This window comes from Vulpes vulpes, chromosome 2 (genome assembly GCF_048418805.1).
Source record: "Vulpes vulpes isolate BD-2025 chromosome 2, VulVul3, whole genome shotgun sequence".
Taxonomy (NCBI): Eukaryota; Metazoa; Chordata; class Mammalia; order Carnivora; family Canidae; genus Vulpes; species Vulpes vulpes.
Window position 1 is genome coordinate 100,301,660 of NC_132781.1, and position 26,174 is coordinate 100,327,833.

Consider the following 26,174-nt stretch of genomic DNA (forward strand, 5'->3'; position numbering starts at 1 on the left):
TGTTATTCTCTGCATTTAGTAGCTTTCTAAGTCCCCATTCTGGTGCCTGTGGCTCCCCAGGTATCCTGTCACTCTTGACACTGAATTTGGAGATACCCTGTTAGGTTTTTTTAGAATTAATACATCTGTCCTGAGGTGGTTTGGAGAAGTTTCTATTTCTTGCCACAAAAGGAGCACTGGTTAGAAAACTCAAACATAGTCTCAGAGCTGTTGTCAGAAACAGTAACAATCACAAAATACAATTTTTTACTAGTGAGAAAATTTATAATAGTCCCAATTACTTTTTTCTACTATTAATGCTTAAATAAATTTTAACTCCAAAGTAGAAACCCAACAGTTACTTAAGTACCTACCTAACAAAATAATAAAGACATTGTAAAACACTGGAAATTTCCCTAGAATTAAACTAAGATAGAATTTTTTTACTCATGGAATAAGTAGAAAAGAAATAATAGTAATTACAAACCTTTAATTGCTTATTTTGATTATTTATGAATATCTTCTCCAGAGATTTAAGAGACAACAGGACATCAGCAAGACAGCAATTATCTACAATCAACTATTATCACTAAAAAATATTTTTCTACTTTAATGGCCTTTTTCTTATAAACATTATTTGTATCATAATAGAGAAAACTAATCAAGAAAAAATAATTTTAAAACACAGAACATTACATATATATAGTATATAAGAAATGTAATAGAATGGAAAACTTGGGTAAGGAGAATAATCAGAAAATTAAGTGGCAAAAAGATATTCCATTAAATTGCCAAAAGGAAAGAACACTACAACAAAACCTTTCAACTGTTTCACAGAATTTTGGCATTAAAACAGAATCTCTTAGGAGTTTGAATAAAATTCTGGCAATTACTTCCTCTCCAGTGGTTCTAGGCTTTGACTCAGACCATTACACTGGAGGCTGGGATTCTATTTCATTAAAACAAAATTTACATAAAAGGATTTCATAATCTCACTGTGCTTGAAAATAAGTTTTAAGAGAAAAATGAAACTGTATGATAAAAATCATAACATTCAGTTGAATCAAAATAATAACTAAATGTAGTATGTCCCTATATAGGTGGCATTCTCAAAAATGATCTATAAAGAAATTTTTTTCACATAAAATATGTTCTTATGATTGGTTGACTGGATGAGTGGAAATGGTATTACAAGTGCTATACTTTAGCTAACTAGGCTTCCATGGGCTAATCCATGACCCTGCTACCAACTAGAATGACAAGAGCTAAACTCGGCCCTAGGAGGCCAGAAAGCAAAAGACTAGTCCCTCCTTAAACACAATGAACTTTCTGAGTCCACTGCTAGCCAGGTATTCAGAATTGGATAATAAGTGATGATTGCTTCCATAAGATATTCAGGGCTTCTAAACTTAGGCTATCCCTGACTTTTATGTGAATTCTTTGTCCTTGGGCATTCACAAATATGGAACAAACTTCTTTATTTTAATTTTCTCAAGGCAGAGAAATACCACAGAATAATTTCATAACATATTAAATATACCCTATTTTATCTACTAATTCTCAACTTTACATAAGTCAAGCTATTTTTTAAAAGACAGTATTATTTCTTTTAAAGATTTTTTTTTTTTTTTTTTTAAGAAAGAGAGAGAGAACCCACGCATGTGAGCAGAAGGAGGGGCAGAGGGAGAGGGAGTTAGAGAGAGAGAGAGAGAATCCTTAAACAAACTCTACACTGAGCGTGGAGCCTGATGCAGGGCTCAATATCACAACCTGGATATCATGACCAGAGTTGGAACCAAGAGCTGGAGACTTAACCAACTGGATCACCCAGGCACCCCAAAAAGAGCATTTTTAAAAAAGATTTTATGTATTTATTTGACCGAGAGACAAGGAGAGAGAGAGAGTGTGTGCATACAAGCAGGGGGAGCCGTAGCAGAGAAATAGGAAGAAGCAGGCTCCCTGCTCTGCGGGGATGTGAGGCTTGATCCCTGGGCCCTGGGATCATGACCTGAGCCAAAGGCAGACAGACACTCAACTGACTGAGTCACCCAGGTACCCTAGACAGCATTATTTTTAAATAAAAATTAGTGAAGAAAAGTAAGTAAAGAAGAGTAGAGTGCAGATGAACTTCAGGGTTAGAAACCTGGTCTGGAAGTCCAGCTTTGTCCCTTAGTGGTGTGCTCCTGTATAAGTCATTTCACATTTTTCTCAGCCTTGGTTTCTTCATCTACAAAACGGGAATACTGTCTCACATCTCTCAGCATTATTATCAGTATTAAATAGGATAATAACATATACTATGATGCCTGGCATGGATTAAGTCTTCAACCACACGGTGAATATAATTTATCCTGTAATTACAGGGTATTCTGGAATGTCTCTGGCCTCTACCCACTAAGTACTAATAGCACCCCCCCCCCCCAACTACTGCCAATCACAACAACCAAAAATGTCTACAGATATAGCCACGTGTCTATGAGGAATAAAGCTGTCCCCAGTTGAGAAGCCCTTTCTTTTAAGAGACTGGACCTTGGGGTTTTGAAATCACCTTACACTGAAGATACATTTAAAAATAACCATATGAAGGAATGGTATTAAGGATATTATTTACTGTATTACTGTTTTCCATTACGAGGACAAGAGGGGAAATCTGTCTCAGGCTTCACTGCAAACAGGATGTTGTTTTCATATGGATAATGTGAATCCTTAACTAATCCTATTTTCATTTGTTTTTTGGCCACTAGAAAAGCTCAAAAGCAAATTTAAAACCCAGTGTTAGGATCTACAGCACACATGTATGCACAGTAAATTTCCCAAATGTCAGTTTAATTCATTCTTTTTTCCACCACGAACTTTTTAATGCATCTTTATGATTTAATTAATTTATTTGAGAAAGAGAGGGCGCAACCGCACCAAGCAGCAGGGAGGGCCAGAGGGAAAGGGAGAAGCAGACTACCTACTGAGCCAGGAGCCCTGTGCAGGGCTCAATCCCAGGGTCCTCAGATCATGACCTGAGCCGAAGGCAGATGCTTAACTGATTGTGCCACCTAGGTGTCTCTTTAGTCTTAATTTTTAATCTTACTACAATACCTGCATTTCTTCATGTGGACACAAACCCTTTTTTCACGTGAAATTAGGTATATATTAGTAAATAACATAGGCATTTAAACTATAATATTCCCCAGCAGATCACTCCTGACCTAGATTAGACCTGTTCTCTCTAGTCAAAGCAAATAACTAAACCTATTAACTTCAATGAGCTATGTCAGATAGGTAGTCTGCATAAAGTTTTAGAACTGTGTGTTTCAACATTTATTAGAAGTATATTTCTCCCAATGGAGAGTAGAATGAGACAGGCATGATATTCTAGATGCTGTGTGTCATACGCCATCCCGGGAACAAGCACATCATTCTGCGGGGTAGTGGAAGACAGCGGATGATGCTGGTTTTGTAAGTTTTCCCTTTCCTCACTAACACTACTTCTAACCCAAGCCAAGTAATATTTGGAATTCACCCGGAGCCCCAGTGTATGGCAGATGGTGTCACAAGAGTGGCCATTCTTACACAATAGTGGCAACTATTAAGGGTCCTTCCTACCTGGTCCTACACTCACAGATGACTTTTGAGAATGCTAAAAGGGATTGTTTTCCTCTCATTTAACCCTTTAGCATAGCCATTCTAAGACCTCAAGTTAGGTACACGTATTACAAAGCTTCATCAACCGCTGAGAGGGTGAATGGGTGAATGGATAAACAGGTGAGTGGATAAACAATCTGTGGTATATTCAAACAAGGGAAAACTACTCAGCAAAAAATAAAAAAGATAGCATATTAGTACCTATACATACAATGTGGTGGAACCTCAAAAAACACTACCCCAAGCCAAAGACACAAGAGAGTACACATTGTATTATTCCATCTGTAAGAAATTCCTAAGAGGCAAAACGGATCTACAGTGATGGAAAGCAGATTAGTAATTGTCTAGGAACAGCAAAGGGGCACAAGGGAACTTTATGGGATGATGGAAAGGTTTTTCTTTTTTATTGAAGGATATAGTTAACATACAATGTTACATTAGTTCCAGGTGTAAAACAGTGAATCTATAGAAAGATTCTTTTTGGTACCTTATCTTGATTGTGATGGTGGTTTCACAAGTTATATATTTACAGAAATGCACCTTAATTATAACTATATACCTATCACAGGTGCTAACATGGTATTTAAACTAATGATGAGAAAACATCAGACAAGGCCAAATTGATGGGCATTCTACAAAATCACTGACTGGTGCCCTTCAAAGTGTTAAGAACATGAAATACAAGGACTGGCTGGAGGTGCTGTCACAGGCTAGAGGGGACTGAAGGGACGTGACAAGGGAATGCAGTGTGGAATCCTGCAACACAGAAAGGACGCTAGAGGAAAGATTGGTAAAACTGAAATAAAGTATGTAGTTTCGACAGCAGCATCGTACCAATGTTAATTTCTTAACTTTGTTCACTGTACCCTGATTATGTAAGTTGTTGAACATTAGGGGGGAGTCAGATGAAGGACATATGGAAACTGTGCTACTCTGGCAACTATTTTGTCTAAAATTACCTAGAAATAAAAGTTTTTAAAATGAGTACATTTTATTGTATGTAAATTTTAGGTCTCATGTTCACATGAAATTAAAACAAAAATATGTGGACATTACTAAGAAATATCCCTATCCCCAGCCTGATTCTCTTTTTAAACTCATTACATATAATGCTTAAATAACATCAAGAAGACTCAAAATACTCTAGTTTTCAATAGTTGAGTCAATAAGTCTACTAGATAAAACACACAGCATTTCTTACCTACAAGAATTAATAATATATAACTAATTAAATAAAAATATCAGAATTAAGTTCCTAGAATCCTATATGTTCCCCCCACATAAATACTAATATATAATTAACAATAAAGTCATCACATGTTCAAATCATGATGAGACAATGGAATCCATAAAACTCTAAAGTCGATAGTAAGATTATTTGATTTCTAGAACTCTCACATCTAAGATTTATTATATATGTGGACTACAAAAACTGTACCATCTCATTTAATATTACTTAACATAAAGACTCGTAGAAAAACATTCAGAGAAAAATTAAAATTTTTATAGCATACCTCCTCTGTTGCCATTTTCTTCATCCTACAATATAAAAAAATACATCCATATATGAATACTTATTTATAAACACTAGTGAAATCACAGCAAGGTTCAACTCCATTCAAACGGCCCTCTCCCAAAACATGCCAATAATAATCTCATTAACAGTGCCCCTTGTCAGAAGGATGGAGCTTTCATACAGAAGACGGGGTTTGGGGGGGGTGGGGGTTGAAAGGAAGACAAGACAAAGATAGGAATGGCATTGTGGTTTTTTTTTTTTTTTCAAGTTACTATAATTAATTATTTCTCTTACCTTATATGAAAATTGAATTGCAGACTCTGGGGGATAAACAATAAAATGCCTTAATGTGAAACCAAAGCCTTGAGATGTTCTTTTCAACATGACTGTTTTGGGACCTGGCCAGGAGAATGTTTCATCTTCGGATGGTGATACAGTTTCACTTTGTTCTTTTCCATCTTTAGTTTTTGATATCTAAAATAAAAAGATATTTAAAAGTTAACTGGATAACTCAATATACTTCCTCACTTAGAAAAAATATATATATAAAAATCTAATAATCTGAGCTCTAGAGAGATACAAATCTAAAGGGAGAAAAAAGAACCATCTTCTTTGTATTACCAGAAATCATGCAGATCATCAAAAATTAAATTTTTTTTCTAGAAAGGAATGCTATGAAAGTCAATCAGAAGTGAGAAAGAGCTCTTGGAAATTAGAAATATAGTGTCAAAAATTTTAAATGCAACAGAAGGAATGAAGCTGACACTATGAAACAAAAACTATGAAAGAAGAGACATGAAACTCTTACTGAGTAAGAACTCTAAAACTGGTATCAGAGAGTCCAACAGGAACAAAAGATAATTAGAAATTAATAAGCAGGACCTTCGAGTTCTGAGCACAAATTCAGTATTCACATAGATGATCCTTCTATTATCCTGGCCACCAAGTATCTTGATCTCCTCTACTCCACTCTTGGGTTTCATCAGCTCATAACTGAAAACCCTCTGCAATCTCAAAGCAAAGATCTCACTCTTCATTCCCTCGCATTCCACAGCTCTTCTAAAACTGCAACCTGGGCCTACCTCTCCCACCTCTTCCCTGTCCCTCACAGCCCCATGTTCTCACTTCCATTGTGAGCCAGCTTCATTCACTCCTTTCCCTTTCTCTGTACTTCCTCAAAGTCACCTGACAAAACCTACAGCTGGATAAATAATTAACATTGCCTACTCTGGGCCTGCACCTATGCAGTCAAACGTGAGTGGAAAGAAAACGAAACAAAGCAAAACTAAGCTGTTTTCACTCTTAAGTTCATAACCACTAACCTCAAGGGAGCCTTTTATATTGTCTGTCAATAATAATACAGTTCTCTCCATCCCATTCATGATGGATGACTATTTCAACCCTTCTCATCCAACCTCACTTATAGCTAATGACCCTGCTTTCTATTATACTGTAAAAACATGAGGCATAAGCTGAGAACTTAGTCACTTGCCATGTCTACCCAGCCACCACCTGCAGCTGGGCCCACATTCTCCGCTTTCCTTCCTATTACAATCCTGCTCCAATGGCTTATTCTTCTAGGGCACCAACCCATGTACTATGTCCCTCTTAACAAAGATGTGGTTCCCGCAATTCGCCCCCCTTTCACATCATCTATTTTCTCTACTATTGTCCCCATTGGCACACACACATTTTGTAAATTCTTTAATTTTCTTTTTTTTTTTTAAATTTATGACAGGCACACAGTGAGAGAGAGAGGCAGAGACACAGGCAGAGGGAGAAGCAGGCTCCATGCACCAGGAGCCTGACGTGGGACTCGATCCCGGGTCTCCAGGATTGCACCCTGGGCCAAAGGCAGGCGCTAAACCGCTGCGCCACCCAGGGATCCCTAAATTCTTTAATTTTAAAATAACAACAGAATTATGGAAGCATGTAGCCCTCTCTAGCTGACAAAATCTGACAAAAGATTTGTAATGCCTACTAACTGAAACTCCAAAACACTACTGAGAGGTTAAAAGAATATCTAAATAAATGGAGAGATATACCATGTTCATGGTTCAGAAGATTCAATAATACTCTAATGTCAACTCCCCCAAAATTGGTCTAGAAATTCAATGAAATAGCAGTCAAAATCCCAGGGGATTTTTGTTTAGAAGTTAGTAAGCTGTTTCTAAAATTCACTTTAAAATGAAAAGTATCCAAATAGCCAAAGCAAATATGAAAAAGAACAAAATTTGTGTATTTACAGTACAAGACTTCAAGATTTATCATAGAGCTACCATAATCAAGACTGAAGCCATCTGTGGAGACTGTGCATTTGAAGCTAATTTATCATAATTGCATTTTAGTTTATCCTCCCTTCTAGGAGTTAGGGATTTTGATAGAAAGAGGGAGTAACAGCAAACATAAACATGGGAGAGTCTCAATAACTGCAAAAGTCACCATATGATTAGGTAAAGTTTGAAGGATAAAGGTTATTTTTCTGGGCTTAATTACCCAAATAGTTTAGTTAAGATTTAAGTGGTGACTGGATCCTCCTTTTGTGATTCAAATGAGAGAATCAGTTTATACATTCACAAGCCCCTCCCCCCAATTTATTCAGTAAATAAATATTGAGTACCTACTCTGTATCCAACATTGTTCCACCCAGTGAGGATACAAGAGTAAATAAAATATATATAATTTATTGTTTTCCAAGTTAAGCTTCTTATTTTGAGATAATTACACATTTACATGTGCTTGTCAGAAATAACACAGAGGGATCTCTTAATCTTTATGCAATTTCCCTCAACAGTAACATCCTGGAAAACTACAGTATATACCACAACCAGGGTAATGACATGGATACCATCCATTCAACTTATCCAGAGCAGTTTTACTTGTATCCTGTTTATGTTCAGTTCTATGCAGTTTTATCACTTGTGTAGGTTTGTATATTCACCACCAGTCAAGAGACAGAAGAATTCCATCACCTCAGGATCTCACCTGTGGCCCTTTCAGAATCAATCCACTCTTTCCCTTCACCCCTCACCCAGGCCCTGACCTAGGCAACCACTACTCTTCCATATTTCTATCATTTTGTCATTTCAAGGATGTTATATACATGGAATAATATAGTCAGTAAACTTTTAGGACTGCCTTTTTTCACTCAGCATAATTCTCTGGAGATTCAGTGAAGTTGTTGCATGTGTCAATAGCTCATCCCTTTCATTGCTGAGTAGTACTCCATGGTATAGATGTACCCCAGTTACTTTAAAGGACATCTCTGCTGTTTCCGATTTGGAGCTACTATGTATAAATAGGTTCTGAACATTCATATACAGGTTTTGTGTGAACATAATTTCCATTTCTCTGGGATAAACATCCAAGAGTGCAACTGTTGGGTGATTAGGTAACTGCATGTTTAATTTTGTAACAAACTGCCCAAACTGTCTTCCAGAGTGAATATGCGATTTTACATTCCCAAGATGTATGAGTGATTAGTTTCTTTGCTTCCTGAACAGCATTTGGTACTGTCATTATTTTTTATTTTAGCCATTGTTATAGGTGCGCAGTGCTAGGTACTGTGACCATAATTTGCATTTCCCTCGTGGCTAATAATATACATCTTTTCGTGTGTTGCCATCTCATTATATAATTGTGAAGAACAAAAGACTCTCCAAGACATAAACAAGATCAATAAATGCTTTCATGTTACACATGGGGAAATTGAGACCCGGATGGGTAAGTGATTTATCCGAGATTACTGCTGGCTAGTATGGGGCAAAAATTAAAATCAAGGTTTCCTGAATCTGAAGCTAGAATAGCTCCCCTCTACCATATTATTTTTCATCTCTTTTACTCTGTAGTCAGCACAGATTCTTCTCCCCAGCAGCTCTTTGATCTAATTTATTACATTTTTATATTCCACTTTTCCTGCAGAACCCTGACTTTAGTACTTTAGAAATTATAGATGTATAAAATTTATTTTGAGTGCATTATTAAGACTTGGCCTCACAGCTCCCAAATACATTCAAGTTTTAATTTCTTTTCCTTTGAATATATATATAAACCTCTTATATTATGATTTCATGCTTGGAAGTTTCTGAAATAAGCCTACTATGTCTTGTTCTACTAAGTTCTTCACAAAAATGAAGAGGATGGGATGAAGAAGAATAAGCAATTTCCTTTTTGATCCCTACAAACTTTTAAAGATTTCTGAATGCAACATAGCTCTATTATTCCATCTTCCCAGAACATCAAACTGAATCCTCTCCAGCCTCCTATCTTTTTCCTACAGGATAGAAAGGAAGGTTATACTTCTTTCCACATAGAAAGAGAAGATGAAAAGAAATACACATACGTGCCTTCTCCACTCTTTCTTCTACTGAGCCACAGAGCCATTTGATCTGTTGCATTTTATAAGGGCAAAGCAGAGGCACACAATGAAGGACACAGCAGTTACAGATCCCTCCACTATGAAGACCCGTTACACATGCCCCTCACCATACTTCTAACCTCCCCACCATGAGCACAAATTCATGTACTAACGATATCAGAATCCAAGAAGTAAAGAGGTGACTAGAACAATATCAGTTAAATTCCTGTGGATTAAGAACTGTCATTTGATCCCCTTGAAAGACTTCATAACAAGGTCACTTGATTGAATAAATAATAACTCAAGGTTAAAAGAAGCCAAAATAAAGGACAAAAACAAACTCCATAAAATCCAGATATAACAATTAGACAAAGCAATCTAAAGGAGTGAAAGAAGGTATAAGGGGGAAATGATCATGTAAGAATAAAGGAAATAAAAAAAAAGAATAAAGGAAATTAAAACCTCACAGAAGAGAATTCAAACTGGTATGAGAGAACTTTTTAGGATAATGGAAATGTTCTAAAAGTAGATTGTGATCAAAATTTCACAACTGTATAAATTCAGTACAAGCCACTGAAATGTATGCTTACAGTAGTAGTGAATTTTATAGTATGTAAATCATACTTCAATAGATATTTTTTAAAAACTCAGGTAAAAAGTACAAAGTCTAAATGTTATCCTGCACTGTCATGAAAGTAAACAAGAGTAATGAAAGAATGCCTACACATAACAACAAATACATAACCCCTCAGCTATCTTTTGTAACTACTTGTACTTTAAGTAGAATGGAGATAGCTTCCTAGTACATTCCAATAATCATTCATGATAAACCATAAAAAAAGCATTCATATCGTATTCACCTTAAAAGATTCTAATATTGATTCTATTACACCTAAGATTATGAGACCACCTCCTATCTCTTTGAAAATGATTTATTTCATCTTACCACTGACAATGTTAGTAGTACCATTTATTTTATTTTTTTAAAGATTTTATTTATTTATTCATGAGACACAGAGAGAGAGAGAGAGAGAGAGAGAGAGAGGGGCAGAGACACAGGCAGAGGGAGAAGCAGGCCCCCTACAAGGAGCCCGATGCAGGACTCAATCCCTGGACCCTGGGATCACAACCTGAGCCAAAGGCAGCTGCTCAACCACTGAGCCACCCAGGCGTCCCAGTAGTACTGGTTGCATAAAGTAAGATTTTCTTCCTTATATATTCTGGGGCCAGACTTTTTAAAACTGAAGCAACAGCTTTTTAATTTGTCACTTGCTAAGAAAACACAAGATTTGAATGTCTGCGTCCTTTTTTTCGTCCTTTTACATACATAAAAGTGTTCTCATAATCACATCTGTCATCTGGCTGGATGTTTTTCTATCATTACTGAGGGAGATGGCTTGCACAGGGGGTACAAGCAGGGACTCTGGAGCCAGTCCCAGGGTCCTTGATTCTCCAGATGTGGGCCCTGGGCAAGTCCCCCAACATACCTGTGCCTCAGTTCCTCATCTTTACTGTAAGGATGATAATTACAGTGCCTACTTCATAGGCTTCTCGTGAGATCTAATGAGTCAAAGTTTATCAAGTGTTTAAAACAGTATGTCACACATACTAAGCACTAGTTAACTGCTTAAAAAAAAAACACTGAGGTTACCAATGAATAATGACTTATTTCAAAAATGTATCATGAAAGCCCTTTCTAGATACCCAGGAGAATGGCATATAAAACACAGTTTTTTCTGAAAGGAAAGACATTCAAGACAAAATCTTGAATAGACATTAAACTTTCTACTAGATTTTTACATACATCACAGTAAGTCTGATGGAAAAATGGGCTCACAGTAGTTAAGTAATCTGTCAAAAACAAAGGGCTAATAAGTGACAGAGCTCCTTCTGCTCTGTCAGAAGCAGAAAGGAAATCACAACAATCATTTAGCTTGCACTCATTCATTCATGCTTTCATTTTTGAGAGAGAGAGAGAGAGAGCAAGAGCATGTGGGAGGAGAAGGGAAAGAGGAAGAGGGAGAGAGAGACTCCCAAGCAAGCTCCATGCACAACACAGAGCCCAAAGAGGAGCTCAGGCTCACAACCCTGAGATCATGATCTGAGCGGAGACCAAGAGTTGGATGCTTAACCAGGTGAGCCACCTGGGCGAGTCACCCAGGCATCCCTACATATTGTTTATTTTTAAAGCACTTCCTCTATAATCCTAATGCCACAGAGAGTTAACCTTATAACGAATTATTCTTCACATATTGGGCTTCCTTGATATGGTGCTTCTCTGCAAAAATTTTCAACATATGTGGAAACATAATGCTTTTTTTTAAGAGTCTGTTTAAATTCCAATTGAGCTAAGACTCTTGAATCAACTTTTATATGCTAAGTATGGTTGGCAACCCTTCACTTGCAGCTTCTGTTTATAGAGCCCTCCTAAAGGTTTTTTTTTTTTTTTTTGACAATCCAGGATAACAATTGGAATTACTCTGATGTTGAATATTAGATGTATCTAAATATGTTTTTCCAAGAACTAATTCTAGTTTTCAGGAGACATTTTAATATTCCAGAGATAAAAGATGATGATCAAAGAAATGGAAAAATCTAGATGACTTTAGTTTTAAAGTATTTCAAATTAAACACTTGGACTTAATTTAAAAAATATAACTCTTAATTTTTCAGTTTATTATTTACTTGGACATTCCTATAGTATTTTCTATCTAGGCCAACTGTTGATATTGGTCCTTTCTGCTGCTGTTCCTAAATGGTTTCACTTACCATTATTTTGAATCAACTGGTATTTGTTTTTATGTGATTCCTTTTTACTCAGAGTTCTGGGTTTTCGTGTAATTTTTTACCTAGCAATGCACTTTCCTCACTTCTCTTTCTCTCTGATTTTCAGATCCCAATATTTCAAAGACACAAATTCTTAATTACTCAATTTTATAACTTTGCCCTCATAAAAGATAGCTGTTTCAAAATCTAAAATAAATTTAAAAACATTGGAAAGAATGTTGTGAAATTTCTAGAAATGTTTAATAGTTTAAACTACTATCATGACTCAAAAAGTTATTCCTAACTTTCTTATGACACATATAACCTGGTAACAATATTATCAGTCTCATAAAATGACAAGATGGTAAGAATCAGAATATACTTCCTTCATAGCCAATGACCCATTCAGACTCATTTCCTGGGCAAATCCACTGAGTTGTTTTATCAGTAGTCCTGATGGGTTTAGACAACACTTATTTCATTCTCCCCCTCCGTTCTCCTTGTGACTAATAAAAATGTCTTCATGATAACTGGGGGAAAAGTCTGAGTTTGTTTGCTGAAACAGAGAAATCACTTTCAAAATAGTATCTAGAATGAAAATTCTCATGTGCCACCTGGCATTTGTAAAGCTTTCCTTATAATTTGAGGGAATTCCACCTTACGACTGATTCCAGAAGCAGGTATGACTGAATCTAGCTGGCATATTTTCTGTGTCCATTTTTTTCTTCTTTAACGGTCCCTGACATTACTTTCTAATTCTGTTACTTAACATATTCATTAAAGTTAATTAAGGGAGGGTGGGGAATGTGACTAAGCTATTGGCCAGAAAGAGGAGGAAAAGGGTTGATGAACCACCACCCAAACTCTGATGTGGTTCACTGATTTTCACTGATGTAGAAAATTCCATTGTGACTATAGCACATCTTACTTATCCATTATCCTATAAGTGGAAATAAGGCTAATAGAGTTTTTTCTAGTTATTTTGCTATCATAGTAAAAAAAAAAAAAAAAAAAAAAAGCATCTACAAATATCTCCTCGTTGGAAGGATGATGTCCTTTTTTTTTTTTTTTTTTTTGGATGATGTCCTTTAAACCACAGTTTCTTTAAAGTATTACATAGGATTTACCTGCTTTCTTTAAGGCATTTACATTGGTTTATATTCTGTTTAGATGGTTTCTTTTGATATTCATCTAGTATGGAATATGTCTTTGTAATTTAATGCCTGAAGATGGCTTGTTAATATAGTAAATTTCAATGTGTAATTCAAAAATCTGGTCTGGACAATGGCCATAAGCAAACACCATCATAGTATATCCCTATCTTCCTACTTCACCAAGAGGAACATATGGTTTAGGAGACTATCTCCCTTTGAACACACAGATTTTGCTCAATATTGCCCCCTCAAAGTTTCTCTCATGCTCCCTTGGTACTATCTTTGGAAATACTTAAAACTCATCTCTCATTAAAAAAAAAAAATATTTATGGCTTCGGTTTTAGAGAAAAAACAACAAATGAAAAATGTTTTTATAAAGTATTCTGTACACACTGCACACATTGCAGGGCTGTTTTCTAAACAGCTCAAAGCCTAAATTCCATTTTATATAGGGGAAATATTTCAATTTCAAGATACATCATTGGAGGGCTCGGGGGCTCAGTCAGTTAAGTGTCTGCCTTCAGCTCAGATCTTGATCCCAGAACCCTGCATCAGATGCTCTCTGCTCAGGGAGGAGTCTACTTCTCCCTCTCCCTGTGCCCTCCCCCCTGCAAACACCATTCATGCCCACAGGTTTGCTCTCTCTCAAGTAAATAAATAAATAAATACATCATTTTACCAAAATTCTTCAAATATTATCTACAATTAAATATGAGAATAAATGATGCTAAAAGTTCAAATATCCAGTGAGCATTTACGGAGTCTCACCCATGTGTTAAACCATATTTGACTGTTACTACAACTTTGAGCAATATATTTACATTTTTTTAAATGAGGCTCAGAGAAGTAAAGTGACTTTCCTACAGTCATAAAACATACAACTCCAACTGTAGAGACCTTTTCTCTAAAAAACAGCTCTTTATCCAAAATGTAAAAGACCCCAATCTGATACTTATATATTCCAGTGAAATTTTGAATTACTTACCTGGGACTATGTTTTTCATATAAAGAATGTTTGCTAAGCCTTAAAATACTCATAACTTCTAAATATTTCAGTTTTTAAAAAGTTCATCACCCATTTATTAATAGCAAATAAAACTAGGTACACAGTAAATTAACTCAAGTATTTATTTAATCTAATAAATTTTCCTCATTATGTTACATGGCATACTTAAATCCATACAGAAGAATCATCTACTATATACTTCAATCATTTTCTTTCTTTTTTTTAAAGATTCATTTATTTAATTGAGAGACAGAAAGATCATGTGGGGGTGGAGGGGGTGTGCTCAGAGGGACACAGAGACTCTCAAGCAGACTTCCTATTGAGTGCAGAGCATGACGCAGGGCTCAATCTCACAACCCTGACATCATGACTGAACCAAAATCAAGAATCTGAGGCTTAACCTACTGAGTCACCCTGGTGTCCCTCAAGCCTTAGATAAAGCCTTAGATAATTTAGATTTTACAGAAATCAAAATTCTAATATAAATACCAGGAAAAAATGATATTTCACAGAAATTTATCAGTTTGACTGCTGGACACCTTCTGAGCATACTAGGAAGAGATTTATGCCAAATAATGACTGATAACTGGGATGCCAAAATTATTTAAATATGCTTTACATAAACTTAAATATTACTTTTATTTAGCTAAAAGAGCACAGAATTATGTACTTCTCTAACAAACCATATAGAATACTATATTAATCAGTATTAAAATTTCTGCTTAGCTGCTTTTTACTTTCCGGTATTTTAATAAATATGGAACTTCATAAAGGCAGGAGAGAGCCAAAGATTGGGAAGAAATAAATTACTTACTAAATGCATATTTAAAAGAATACAGTAGCGGTCAATCACACTTAGCATATATCCAAACAATAAAACAAGAACATCATATCACACAATGTTCACAGTTCAATACCATTTATACAAGGATCATCATTTTGTCCATATCACCATATCCACCATATCCATATCTCATGGCTGCCCATGAGAGTGACGCCCGCCGACGCATGATCAGCAAGCAGTTCCATCACCAGCTGCGGGTGGGCGAGCGGCAGCCCTTGTTGGGTCCCCCTGAGTCCATGAGAGAACACGTGGTTGCTGCCTCCAAGGCTATGAAGATGGGCGACTGGAAGACCTGTCACAGTTTTATCATCAATGAAAAGATGAATGGCAAAGTGTGGGACCTTTTCCCTGAGGCTGACAAAGTCCGAACCATGCTGGTTAGGAAGATCCAGGAAGAATCACTGCGAACCTACCTCTTCACCTACAGCAGTGTCTATGACTCCATCAGCATGGAGACTCTGTCTGACATGTTTGAACTGGACCTGCCCACTGTACACTCCATCATCAGCAAGATGATCATTAATGAGGAGTTGATGGCCTCTCTGGACCAGCCAACGCAGACTGTGGTGATGCACCGCACCGAGCCCACTGCCCAACAGAACCTGGCCCTGCAGCTGGCTGAGAAGCTGGGCAGCTTGGTGGAAAATAATGAGCGGGTGTTTGACCACAAGCAGGGTACCTATGGTGGCTACTTCCGAGACCAGAAGGACGGCTACCGCAAGAACGAGGGCTACATGCGTCGGGGCGGGTACCGCCAGCAGCAGTCTCAGACAGCCTACTAATGGCCTCGCTTCTGTGCCTCCGGCCCAGACCATTCAGCCTTTAAGTCGTAGACCACATCCTGAGTTATTAAAGTTCTGTTTAAAGTTGAAAAAAAAAAAAAAAAAAAAGCCTATCTAGCTCTACTGAGAATTTATAATCTATTGCGTTTTAAACGTATCTACCAAAATGAAGGAAAACAGTTTTAGTTACATTCTTCATTTGCTGCTATCTTGCCAGAAATTATCTGCTAATCATAAACATCCAATGACAGAATTGATCATTTAGAGCAAGAAACATACCTCTCTCTCTTCCAGATATAGTACTATGCTGCTAGAACTGTCTTCTTAAACATGAAGTCAATCAGTTCCTAAATTCTCATTTCATGAGGTTTTCAAATCATAAAGGAAAGATAATGAATTTCCAAAACACTTTTCTACCAAGGACTTCTGAAGGGAATTACTCTTTACTGTTATGAAGTTTAGTTAAGACTCTTATTAACAATATTCTCTCCAGATAGAGAAAGACACAGAATAAAAGATACTACATGAAAATTGATCAGAAAAAGAAAAACAGAACAAAACAAAACAAAAAAAAAAAAAACCAGGGGCACCTGGGTGGCTCAGTTGGTTAAGTGTCTGATTCTTGATTTCAGCTCAGGTCGTGCTCTCAGGATGGTGAGACAGAGCCCCAGGTTGGGCTCTATGTTGGGCATGGAGGCTGCTAAAGAGTCTCTCTCCCTCTCCCTCTGCCTGCCCCCACCAATAAAATAAAATAAATAAAATAAAATAAAATAATAAAATAAAATAAAATAAAATAATAAAATAAAATAAAAAAAATATAAAATAAAATAAAATAAAAATAAAATAAAATAAAATAAAATAAAATAAAATAAAATAAAATAAATAAATAAAACAACCAACATGGTTCTACAGTGTCCTAGAAGATGGAGTCAAATGAAAGTTTCCACACTTCTATCTGGGAATATACAACCTTTTTGCAAACTCACTTGGCAATATTTATCAAGAGACTTAAATTTTTTTTTGAGACTTAAATTTTATACCTTTTAACCTAATCACTAGCAAAATAATGAGACAGAAAAAAGAAATAATAATAAGACACAATGGCAAAAATTCATATTTATAAGATATTCACTCAAGGTATTATAACCTCAAATTGGCAATTAAATGTCCAACAATAGTGACAGAAAGGAATAGCTAAAAAAAAAAAAAAGAAATAGCTAAGTAAAATTATGATATAGCTACTGAAGTCATAATCGTGAAAAATTATTAATGGCATGCCCAAAATACAATCCTTAGGAAAGCAGTAAAATATAAAAGTCAGAATATGATATAATTTATTTTAAACACACACAATCTTTGGGATCTAGGGCCAGTTTCCTCCTGTTTTTACACAACTCATAGATTTTCTATAATGAACATGCCTGCGAGCACTAATAAATTTTCCCATCGGCCTTTACCGTAGCATGTGCCTTGCTGACAGGCTGTATTCTGAAAATTCCATCTGTGCTGAATGGTCCACTCCACTTGTCAGTGCCAAAGTACCTTGCAGCAGAACTCCCCAGCCACTGTACTCCAGTACTGTGAAGCAGTCTCCCAGGCCCTTACAGAGCTTCCTTACTCCAGAACATATCCTACCATGTTGTAGTTACTTGTTTATACAATTGTGTTTTTAATCAGAGCAGCTTCCTAAGGAGACGGTCCACGTCTCATTTGTGCCCAACAAAAACCTGACAGAAAGTAAGACATAAAAAACGAACTAATTTTTTTAAAAGATTTTATGTATTTATTCATGAGACACAGAGAGGGGTGGAGACATAGGCAGAGGGAAAAGCAGGCTCCCCGGGAAGCCCAATGCAGGACTCAATCCCAGGACTTGGGATCACAACCTGAGCCAAAGGCAGACGCTCAACCACTAAGCCACCCAGGTGTCCCTAAAAACAAACTAAATTTAAATGAATTAAATGAATAGAGTTTACATAAAACAAGAATAATATAAAATGATTACTTTAAAATCTTGTGTGCAAGTCCTCCTGTTCACTTTTTTCCCAATATTTCTCGTCAGTAAATGTTAATAGTTTTGTTTCATATCAAACAAAGATAGAGAAATACACACAAAACCCGAATATAGATAGCCTATTTTTACACATATTTTCTTATAAAGAAGCTTTATTAACATGAGTTATTTTCAGAAGCTACTTATTTTCTGATATGAATAAAATCTTGTTTACTCTGAATCAGAGAACAGATTTTATTTTTAGGTTAAAAACAATTCTATCCGTACCCTTTGGGCAAGCAGGAATCTCCAATTTAAGCTTAAATTTCAGTTCATTTTAGCTACCAATGAATAATGAAGTCCCCTCTGAGGGGTAGAGAAGACATAGATATAGACAGTCAGACAGAAACAGTTGGTTAAGTGTCTGATTCTTGTGAAACATGACTCTAGTGAAACATGATTTCACTATTTGAAGCACTACAACGATCTAGATAGAATGTCAGGGACTCATCTTGTTAAATGTACATACAAATGAATTTTCCAAATCTAAGTTAATTTAGGATTATAATGACATTACATTGGCAACCAATGTTAGTAGTTGACTCAATTTCATTAGACTGAACTATACAGACTCTATAATTTCACTAAATTTGATGGAGCTAGACTGAAACATAGAGATAATATAATCCAACTTGGTCATTCAGAACATTTCATAAAAGAGAACACTGATTCTCAGAGGGGTTAAGTAACCTGCCAAAAGTTACACAATTATAGGTGACCCAAACTATTCATTAGGGTCCAAACTGAAGTAGATAGAGTAGGTCAGTGAGAGAGTATTGCATCAGACATGAAGCATTCATTTCCTTACTAGCTCTTAATGAATACAGCCTATCATAGTCTGATACTTCCAGGAGTGCAAGGATATCCTGATACATAAGGTAAGATCTGTCCTCCAAGAACCTGTACTCCAATGAATAGAAAGATGGTGTGAAGCTTAAAGGAAGAGGCATAAAAAAGTACTTAGAATTACTGAATCTTAGAAATAGGGTACTTTTTTCTTTCCCTTACATTTGGTTGAAAGGTAGCCTAAAACAGAAGCTCAGGATACAGAACATCAAATATACAGAACTGCTCTGTTTGGGGGAGAGGGGCAGGGAGAGTTTGTACTGAAACCTGCTCTATTCTACCAGTTCTACAGAAACTCCAATAGTCTGTAAGGAGCTTATAAATCAGAGATCTAGTTCAACTAACTTATTTCATAAATACAGAAACAGGCCCAGAGAGACTCGCCAATGGTCTCATAGCTAAACAGAGCCATAGTTTGGACTAGTTTCCAGTCTTCTAATCCTGGAACTTCTCCACTACACTACAGCACTAATAGACTGTTTTAGCAATTTGGGACAACAGCTAATGGATAATAACCTATCTTTCCTTTTCCTTTCATAATTTGTTTATTAAACACATACTATATGTTATGTTCACTAAAGGCAAATTAGAAAATAAAGCTAAGCAAAAAGAAAATAATTCAACTAATCTACCATCCCTCCTCCAGAGACAATTGATGTCAATACTTTGGTGTATGTATTTCCTTCCAGACTTTTTTTTTGTAAATATATATAAATACACACCTTAGAAAAATGTCCTTCAAATCTACTTATTTTTATTTAGTAGGTTTTGAATGTCTTTTCGTATTAATATATTTATCTGTGCATTGAAGGCTGCATAGTATTTCATCATATGAATAAACCACAATTTATTTGTTCATTCTTCTCTTTTAGGTATGTATATGGACCATTAAACTTTCTTATTCTACTATTGCTATTAGTATTAGTATTATTACTATTATAACTACTTTATAGACAATCTCTGTGAAAAACGACGAGTAGTTTTTAAGATAAATTTTAAGAATGGATTTGCTACCTCAGTTTTGTTTTTAGTTTTACATACAAAATTTCAAAGTGCTATCTATACAACAGAGAACAAAGTCACAAACACGCTGACAACATTTGAGCCAGCTGTATCCATATTCTAGTGTACAACAGGTAGTCATCTTCTAATTTTTGCAAAGATGCTATGATGAAAAATGATTCTTGTTTTAACTTTTTGTTTCTTTCATTAGTAGTGAGACTAAACATCTTTGCATATAACATCCTATTCTTAAAGACTTCTAATATAAATAACATGGAAAAAAAATATACGGAGAGTCTCCAGCTCAAGATTGAATTACAAAAGAACATGTCATCATTGGAGTTCAGAACACAGTTCGTGTACGAGATTATAAATGAGGGTTGACAGTAATAGCTTAAAACATGGTTGTAGAAAGCAAAGCAAGATCCCTGGGAACTAGAAGGAGAGCTTAAAATACACAGGAACTCAGAAGCGACCACATAGGGAAACAGACCCCAGATCTTAAAGAGTAAGTAGACAGTAAGTCGCTCCCGGAAAGAGGGCCAAACTGTTTCAGGTTCAGAGCAATCTGAGCACTGGGATGTACCCTAACATCAGGTGGAGACATCTAGCTTTGAGTTGCCAGGTCCAGCAAAGGCAAACAAGATGATGTGATCTAACAGCATCCAGAATCCCCTGGGAAAGACAGGGCTCAGAGATGGAGCAACTGGGCTGCCATCCAATTTCTAATGTAGTGATGTACAGTCTGCATATGCCTTTCAAATGTGTCACTATTTCTTGATTTTTTTTTAATTCAAACACTTAGCTACATAAAAAAATTCCAAATGCAAGAAGATCTTGTTTCATACTTTGTTCATAAAAAGTTATAATTAAATATTAACAAGTATTTTATACACACTTTAGAGGCACTGGTGGAGCTTAGTATTAAAGGAACTCTGGGATAAAGCATTTGGAAGGCAATAAATTATTTTAATCATTCCATAATTTATGTCCTATAAATATAACTGGTTTCAACATAACATATTTCTGGAAACTACATTATAAAATGGATCATTTTTAATAGATAATACTTTCACAAAGAAAAAGCCCTTTAATTGGCTAAACACAGAAATGATTTAACAGTATATAAGAAAAGCAAAGATTTAACAATTTAAAGCCTCTAGAACCATTTAAAAATACAAACTGTTAAAATTTTTAAATAGGCATAAACACACAGCGGCATATTACACAAAGAGAATCTTAAAAGTATTATAAAATACATACAATACTCATAAAAAATACAAATCCAACATATCATAAATTTTACTAAAAATTTATGTTAGAAATAAGATGAGCCTGAAAAACCAAACAGGAATTGTATGTTTAAAAAGGGGCTTTTTGGGATCCCTGGGTGGCGCAGCGGTTTAGTGCCTTCCTTTGGCCCAGGGCGCGATCCTGGAGACCCGGGATCGAATCCCACGTCGGGCTCCCGGTGCATGGAGCCTGCCTCTCCCTCTGCCTGTGTCTCTGCCTCTCTCTCTCTCTCTCTGTGACTATCATAAATAAATTAAAAAAATTAAAAAAAAAAAAAGGGGGGCTTTTTACTTCCCTTACACTCCTTTGCTTTGGTTACAGCACAGGTGTTTACGGTTGCAATGGATGCCACAGGGCGTTTCCTTAAATCTAGCTGCCTGGACCATCTCCCAAATCAATTTCCAGATTTTTATTGATGATGCTGATGCTTTTGTTGCAGAATTAATGCAAATTTTGACTAAATAACTGTAATTTCCAAAGGAAGAAATAAGAGTCTACCTTCTTATAAACTAGTCCTATTTTTTGAAGACTGATTTTCCATTCACTCTGTGTCTGGATCTTCTATCTTTAAAAGCCTTTATATTCAAGTTGATAGTGTCAATGAGCACAATATTTAGTAAGTGGTTCTTAAGGACTTCTGACAAATTGAAGGCCTGATACTGATACTAACTTGCTTTGGTTACTCAAATAGAGACTACTCAAAGAACTGAAAATTGGATGACAGTCCATTCTTATGGATTTTTTTAACAGTATACTCAAAGAAATTAGGTAACAAGTTCTTAGAGCTAGTGAATCAAAGGTAAAAGATCTGAACAGACACTTCACAAGAGATGGACTCCAAATAGTAAATAAGAAAAGATGCTCAACTTCATTAGGCAAATGAAAGTTTAAATCATGAGATACTACTAAACATACATCAAAATATCTAAAAAAAAATTTTGTTATAACTGACAATCAATTATTAGCAAGGATGTAGAGTAACAGGAATTTTCAGATACTGCTGATGGGAGTATAAATTGGCACAATCACTTGAAAAACTGCTTATGGTATCTGTTAAGGTTTGGCCATAAAATGTGTATCCTGTGTCCCAGTAACTTCACTCCTGGATATAGCGGAAATCCACACATATAAAAAACTCTGTTCAAAATGTTCATAGCAGTATTTTTTTGTAAAGGCTAAAGACTGGAAAGAAGCCAAATGTCCATCAAATGAGTGAATAAATAAATCGTGGTAGATTTATATGATGAACTACTATAAATAAAATTTTAGGGATCCCTGGGTGGCACAGCAGTTTAGCGCCTGCCTTTGGCCCAGGGCACGATCCTGGAGACCGGGGATCAAATCCCACGTCAGGCTCCCGGTGCAGGGAGCCTGCTTCTCCCTCTCTCTCTGTGTGCCTCTCTCTCTCTCTCTCTCTCTCTCTCTCTCTCTCTCTGACCGGGGATCAAATCCCACGTCAGGCTCCCGGTGCAGGGAGCCTGCTTCTCCCTCTCTCTCTGTGTGCCTCTCTCTCTCTCTCTCTCTCTCTGTGTGTGTGTGTGTGTGTAACTATCATAAATAAACAAAAATTTAAATAAATAAAATTTTACAAATTTACAGCTACTGCAACAACACAGATGAACTTCAAAGATAATACTGAGTAGGGGTGCCTTGGTGGCTCAGTCAGTTAAGCATCCAATTCTTGATTTAGGCTCAGGTCATGATCTCAGCTAGTGAGACTGAGCCCATGTGGGACTCCAGGCTGGGCGTGGAGCCTTCTTAAGATTCTCTCTCCCTCTCCCTCTTCCCCTCCCCCTTCTATCCCTACCCCCCACCCACCCACCCACACTCTCTCCTTCTCTAAAAAATATATATAAACCAAATAACAATAATAATAACACTAAGTAAAAAAAAGCCAAAACAAAAGAGTACACATAATATGATAGCATTCATGAAATTCGAAACAGGCAAACCAAAACATGGTGATTATCTTTAGAGGAGAGAAAAGTGACCCCAAGAGGCATAATAGAGGCTACTGAGGAGCTGATAGGCTATAGCTTGATCTGGTCAATGATCCACAGAGGTGTTCACTCTATAAAATTCATCAAGCTATGTATTCAATGATTAATGCATGCTGTAACTGCAAGCGTCTGTTTAAAATGTTTACATGTTTATGAAAACATAAATCTGATTATGTTACTGTTGCACTAAAAACCCTGGAATAGGCTTCCCATCACACTGGGAAGGAAATCCAAAGCTCTAGACCCTCCATGACCTTATTTCTGGATATGACCCTGACCTAATTCCTACTTCCTCTCCCCCTCCCTCACCAGTTCCTGCCACACAAGTCTCAAACATACCAAGCTCTTTCCCATCTTAGAGGCTTTATCTTTGCAATTCCCTCTACCTGCATGCTGATAACTATACGACTTGCTTCCTTAATTCCTTCAGGATTCTATCTACACATTATCTATTCAGAGGAGTTATTCTGTTCGGAGGGGCTTTTCTTAACTACCTTATCTCTCTCTCCATCACTCCATTCTGCTTTATTTTTCCTCATAGCACTTATCACAATCTGAAACAGGTTTGTTTGATTGACTGATGATTGACTGATTTTCTGTTCCACCCTCCCCTCCCCCAACCATTAAAATGTAAGTCCATAAGAGCAGGAACTTTGTTTTGCTCACACTAGAACAGTACAGGTACAAATAAAAAACTATTGAATGAATAGAAAATGAGTGTTTTCTTTTCCCATAAAGGAAATTTTATATTTTAATTACTTATTTTTGTGTCTATTTGTTTAAATCTGTCTTTCCTACTTGATTATAATCGCCAAGAATACAGACATACACGCTCAGGATTTTATAGCTAATATCTATCACAGAAGCCAGGTAAAAAGCAGGTACTCAATAAATATTTGTGGAAGCAACAGATATACATCAATGCAACAGTGAAACTTCACTGTTTTCTAAGCTGGCTACACATTAGGATTACTGTCTGAATTAAGCTCCTTAATTTCAAGGCCCTAAAAAGCAAGCACCATTTCTCCTTCACCACTAGGCATAGGCCCAGAATCATCCATTTAGCAAAGTATTTTGACTGATTAGCATTATTTATGGTAAGCTTAATATAAATTCCCATTCCCTCCTGTGCAGAAAAGAGTTAATCTAGCAGGCCTGGGACTTCATCCTGAAGAGAGGCCTGCTTACTAGGTAGGTCCTGGGTTGTCATCTGAGTATTTGGATTCCAGATGGGGGCTCTCACCATACCGTAACTGATTAAAGTGGCTTACTGTATGTAACCTGTGTGTGCAGACAACACGGTTTATGCTGAACACCTGCTTTCCTTCTGGGAGTCTGGAATTTTGGTCCATGTCAGGCAGGTCATTGTCTCGAATGAGCTTCCCTGGTAGACACTTCACACATAGTGTCATGTTTTGATGCTGGAGGAATTAAGTGTATCGTGTGTGACTCCACTGGATGAGACTCCTGAAGCTTGTATGGTTTTCTCTGAGCTTTGTCCCAGGATGCCTTTTCTTTTGCTGATTTTGTTTTGTGTTCTTGGCTGTTATGAATCATAGTTTAGTACTGCAACATGCAGAACCCTGTAAGTCCTCTGAGCACATCATCAAACCAAGGGGTTGGGGGGGATCCCTAACATACTTCCCAGTTCTGAAATGGATTATAATCAATCCCAACAAAAGAAGAAAAAGAACAGTGATCCCCACCTTTTGGAGTTCATGCCTACAGATAATCCGCTCTGCTTGAGTGTCGGCTAGACCTGGTGAATTCTAATGAATGGAATTCACCAAATGTGATGGGATGTCACTTACAAGATTAGATTACAAAAGACTTGTGACCCCTGTGTTCCCCACACTTTGTGTCTCTCTTGCTCTTCTCTCTTATTCCTTCTTATGAAATAGGCTGCCATCTTGTGAGCTGCCCTCTGGAGAGGCCCATGTGACCAGAAACCACGGATAGTCTCCAGCCAACAGCCAGCAAAGAACTGAGGCCCTCACAGCTCATGAGAAACTGAATCCCACCAGCAACCACGTGAGTGAGCCTGGAAGCAGATCCTTCTCCAGGCAAGCTCTGAGATGATGTCAGCGCTGGCTGACCCTGAGTGTGGCCTCGTAAGACACTGAGACACTCTGGGCCAGAGGACCCGGCGAAACCACGCCTGGAATTTTAACCAGCAGAAACAGAGATAATAAATATTGTTGTTCTAAGTCACTGGATTTTGTATGTAATCTGTTTCCCCGCAGTAGATAACTAACACATTCTATTACCTAAAACAACTAAAAATGTAGACAACATACATGAAACAATGGTTTCCAGACACTGGATATCAGATAACAAAGGACCATGATTGCTGGGGAAAAAAAGGAAATAAAATGAGCACTACTGCCCTAACATACCCCACAAAGTGTCAAAGCCATGGCACACCTGGTGGCCTCCCTAAGTTCGATGAAGCCACGGTGGCCCGTGTTTATAGCAGGGAATAAGAGAAAGTAAGTGGCACAGGGAGGGAGCCCTGAACATTTGCCGGGAGCTAGCGCTGTGTCCTCTGCACCAAGCCTTCAGCTTAGTACTCATGAGTCTCTAAGAGGAAACCAGCCAGGAAAAGAACTGGAGGGACCAATCCCCGCAGCTCACACCAGGATGGGAAGAGTGCCGGTTCCCTCCCGAGAGAGTGGGGAAAACCCTGTAAATCATGGGCACCAGGTAAAATACTCCCAAGTCCTCACCAGCCAGGCAAAATTAGCACAAGACTAAAGCTGCTCTGATCCCACTATTAAGGCTTAAAAACAAGACTCAAAAAAAAAAAAAAAGGAAAAGGAAAAGAAAAGAGAAAGGATTATATGTCAATGGAGCTACAGGCCAACATGTATGGTTATGGGGAGAGCACAGATGGGAGTAGTTGTGAGGGGTTTAGATCAATGATGGAATATAAAGCTGGAT

General features: G+C 36.9%; 1 protein-coding gene across 10 annotated transcripts in view; it reads right to left on the reverse strand.

Annotated features, from left to right (window-relative positions):
• Window positions 1-26,174, reverse strand: part of ARHGAP21 (Rho GTPase activating protein 21) — a 137,648-nt gene that overhangs the window by 73,836 nt on the left and 37,638 nt on the right. For all 10 annotated transcript variants that reach the window (XM_072749404.1, XM_072749399.1, XM_072749400.1 and 7 more), the window contains 2 exons: window positions 5,426-5,605; window positions 5,130-5,154 (listed from right to left, as the gene is read on the reverse strand). In XM_072749404.1, the coding sequence (XP_072605505.1) occupies window positions 5,130-5,154; window positions 5,426-5,605 (205 nt within the window). The remainder of the gene's footprint in view (window positions 1-5,129; window positions 5,155-5,425; window positions 5,606-26,174) is intronic.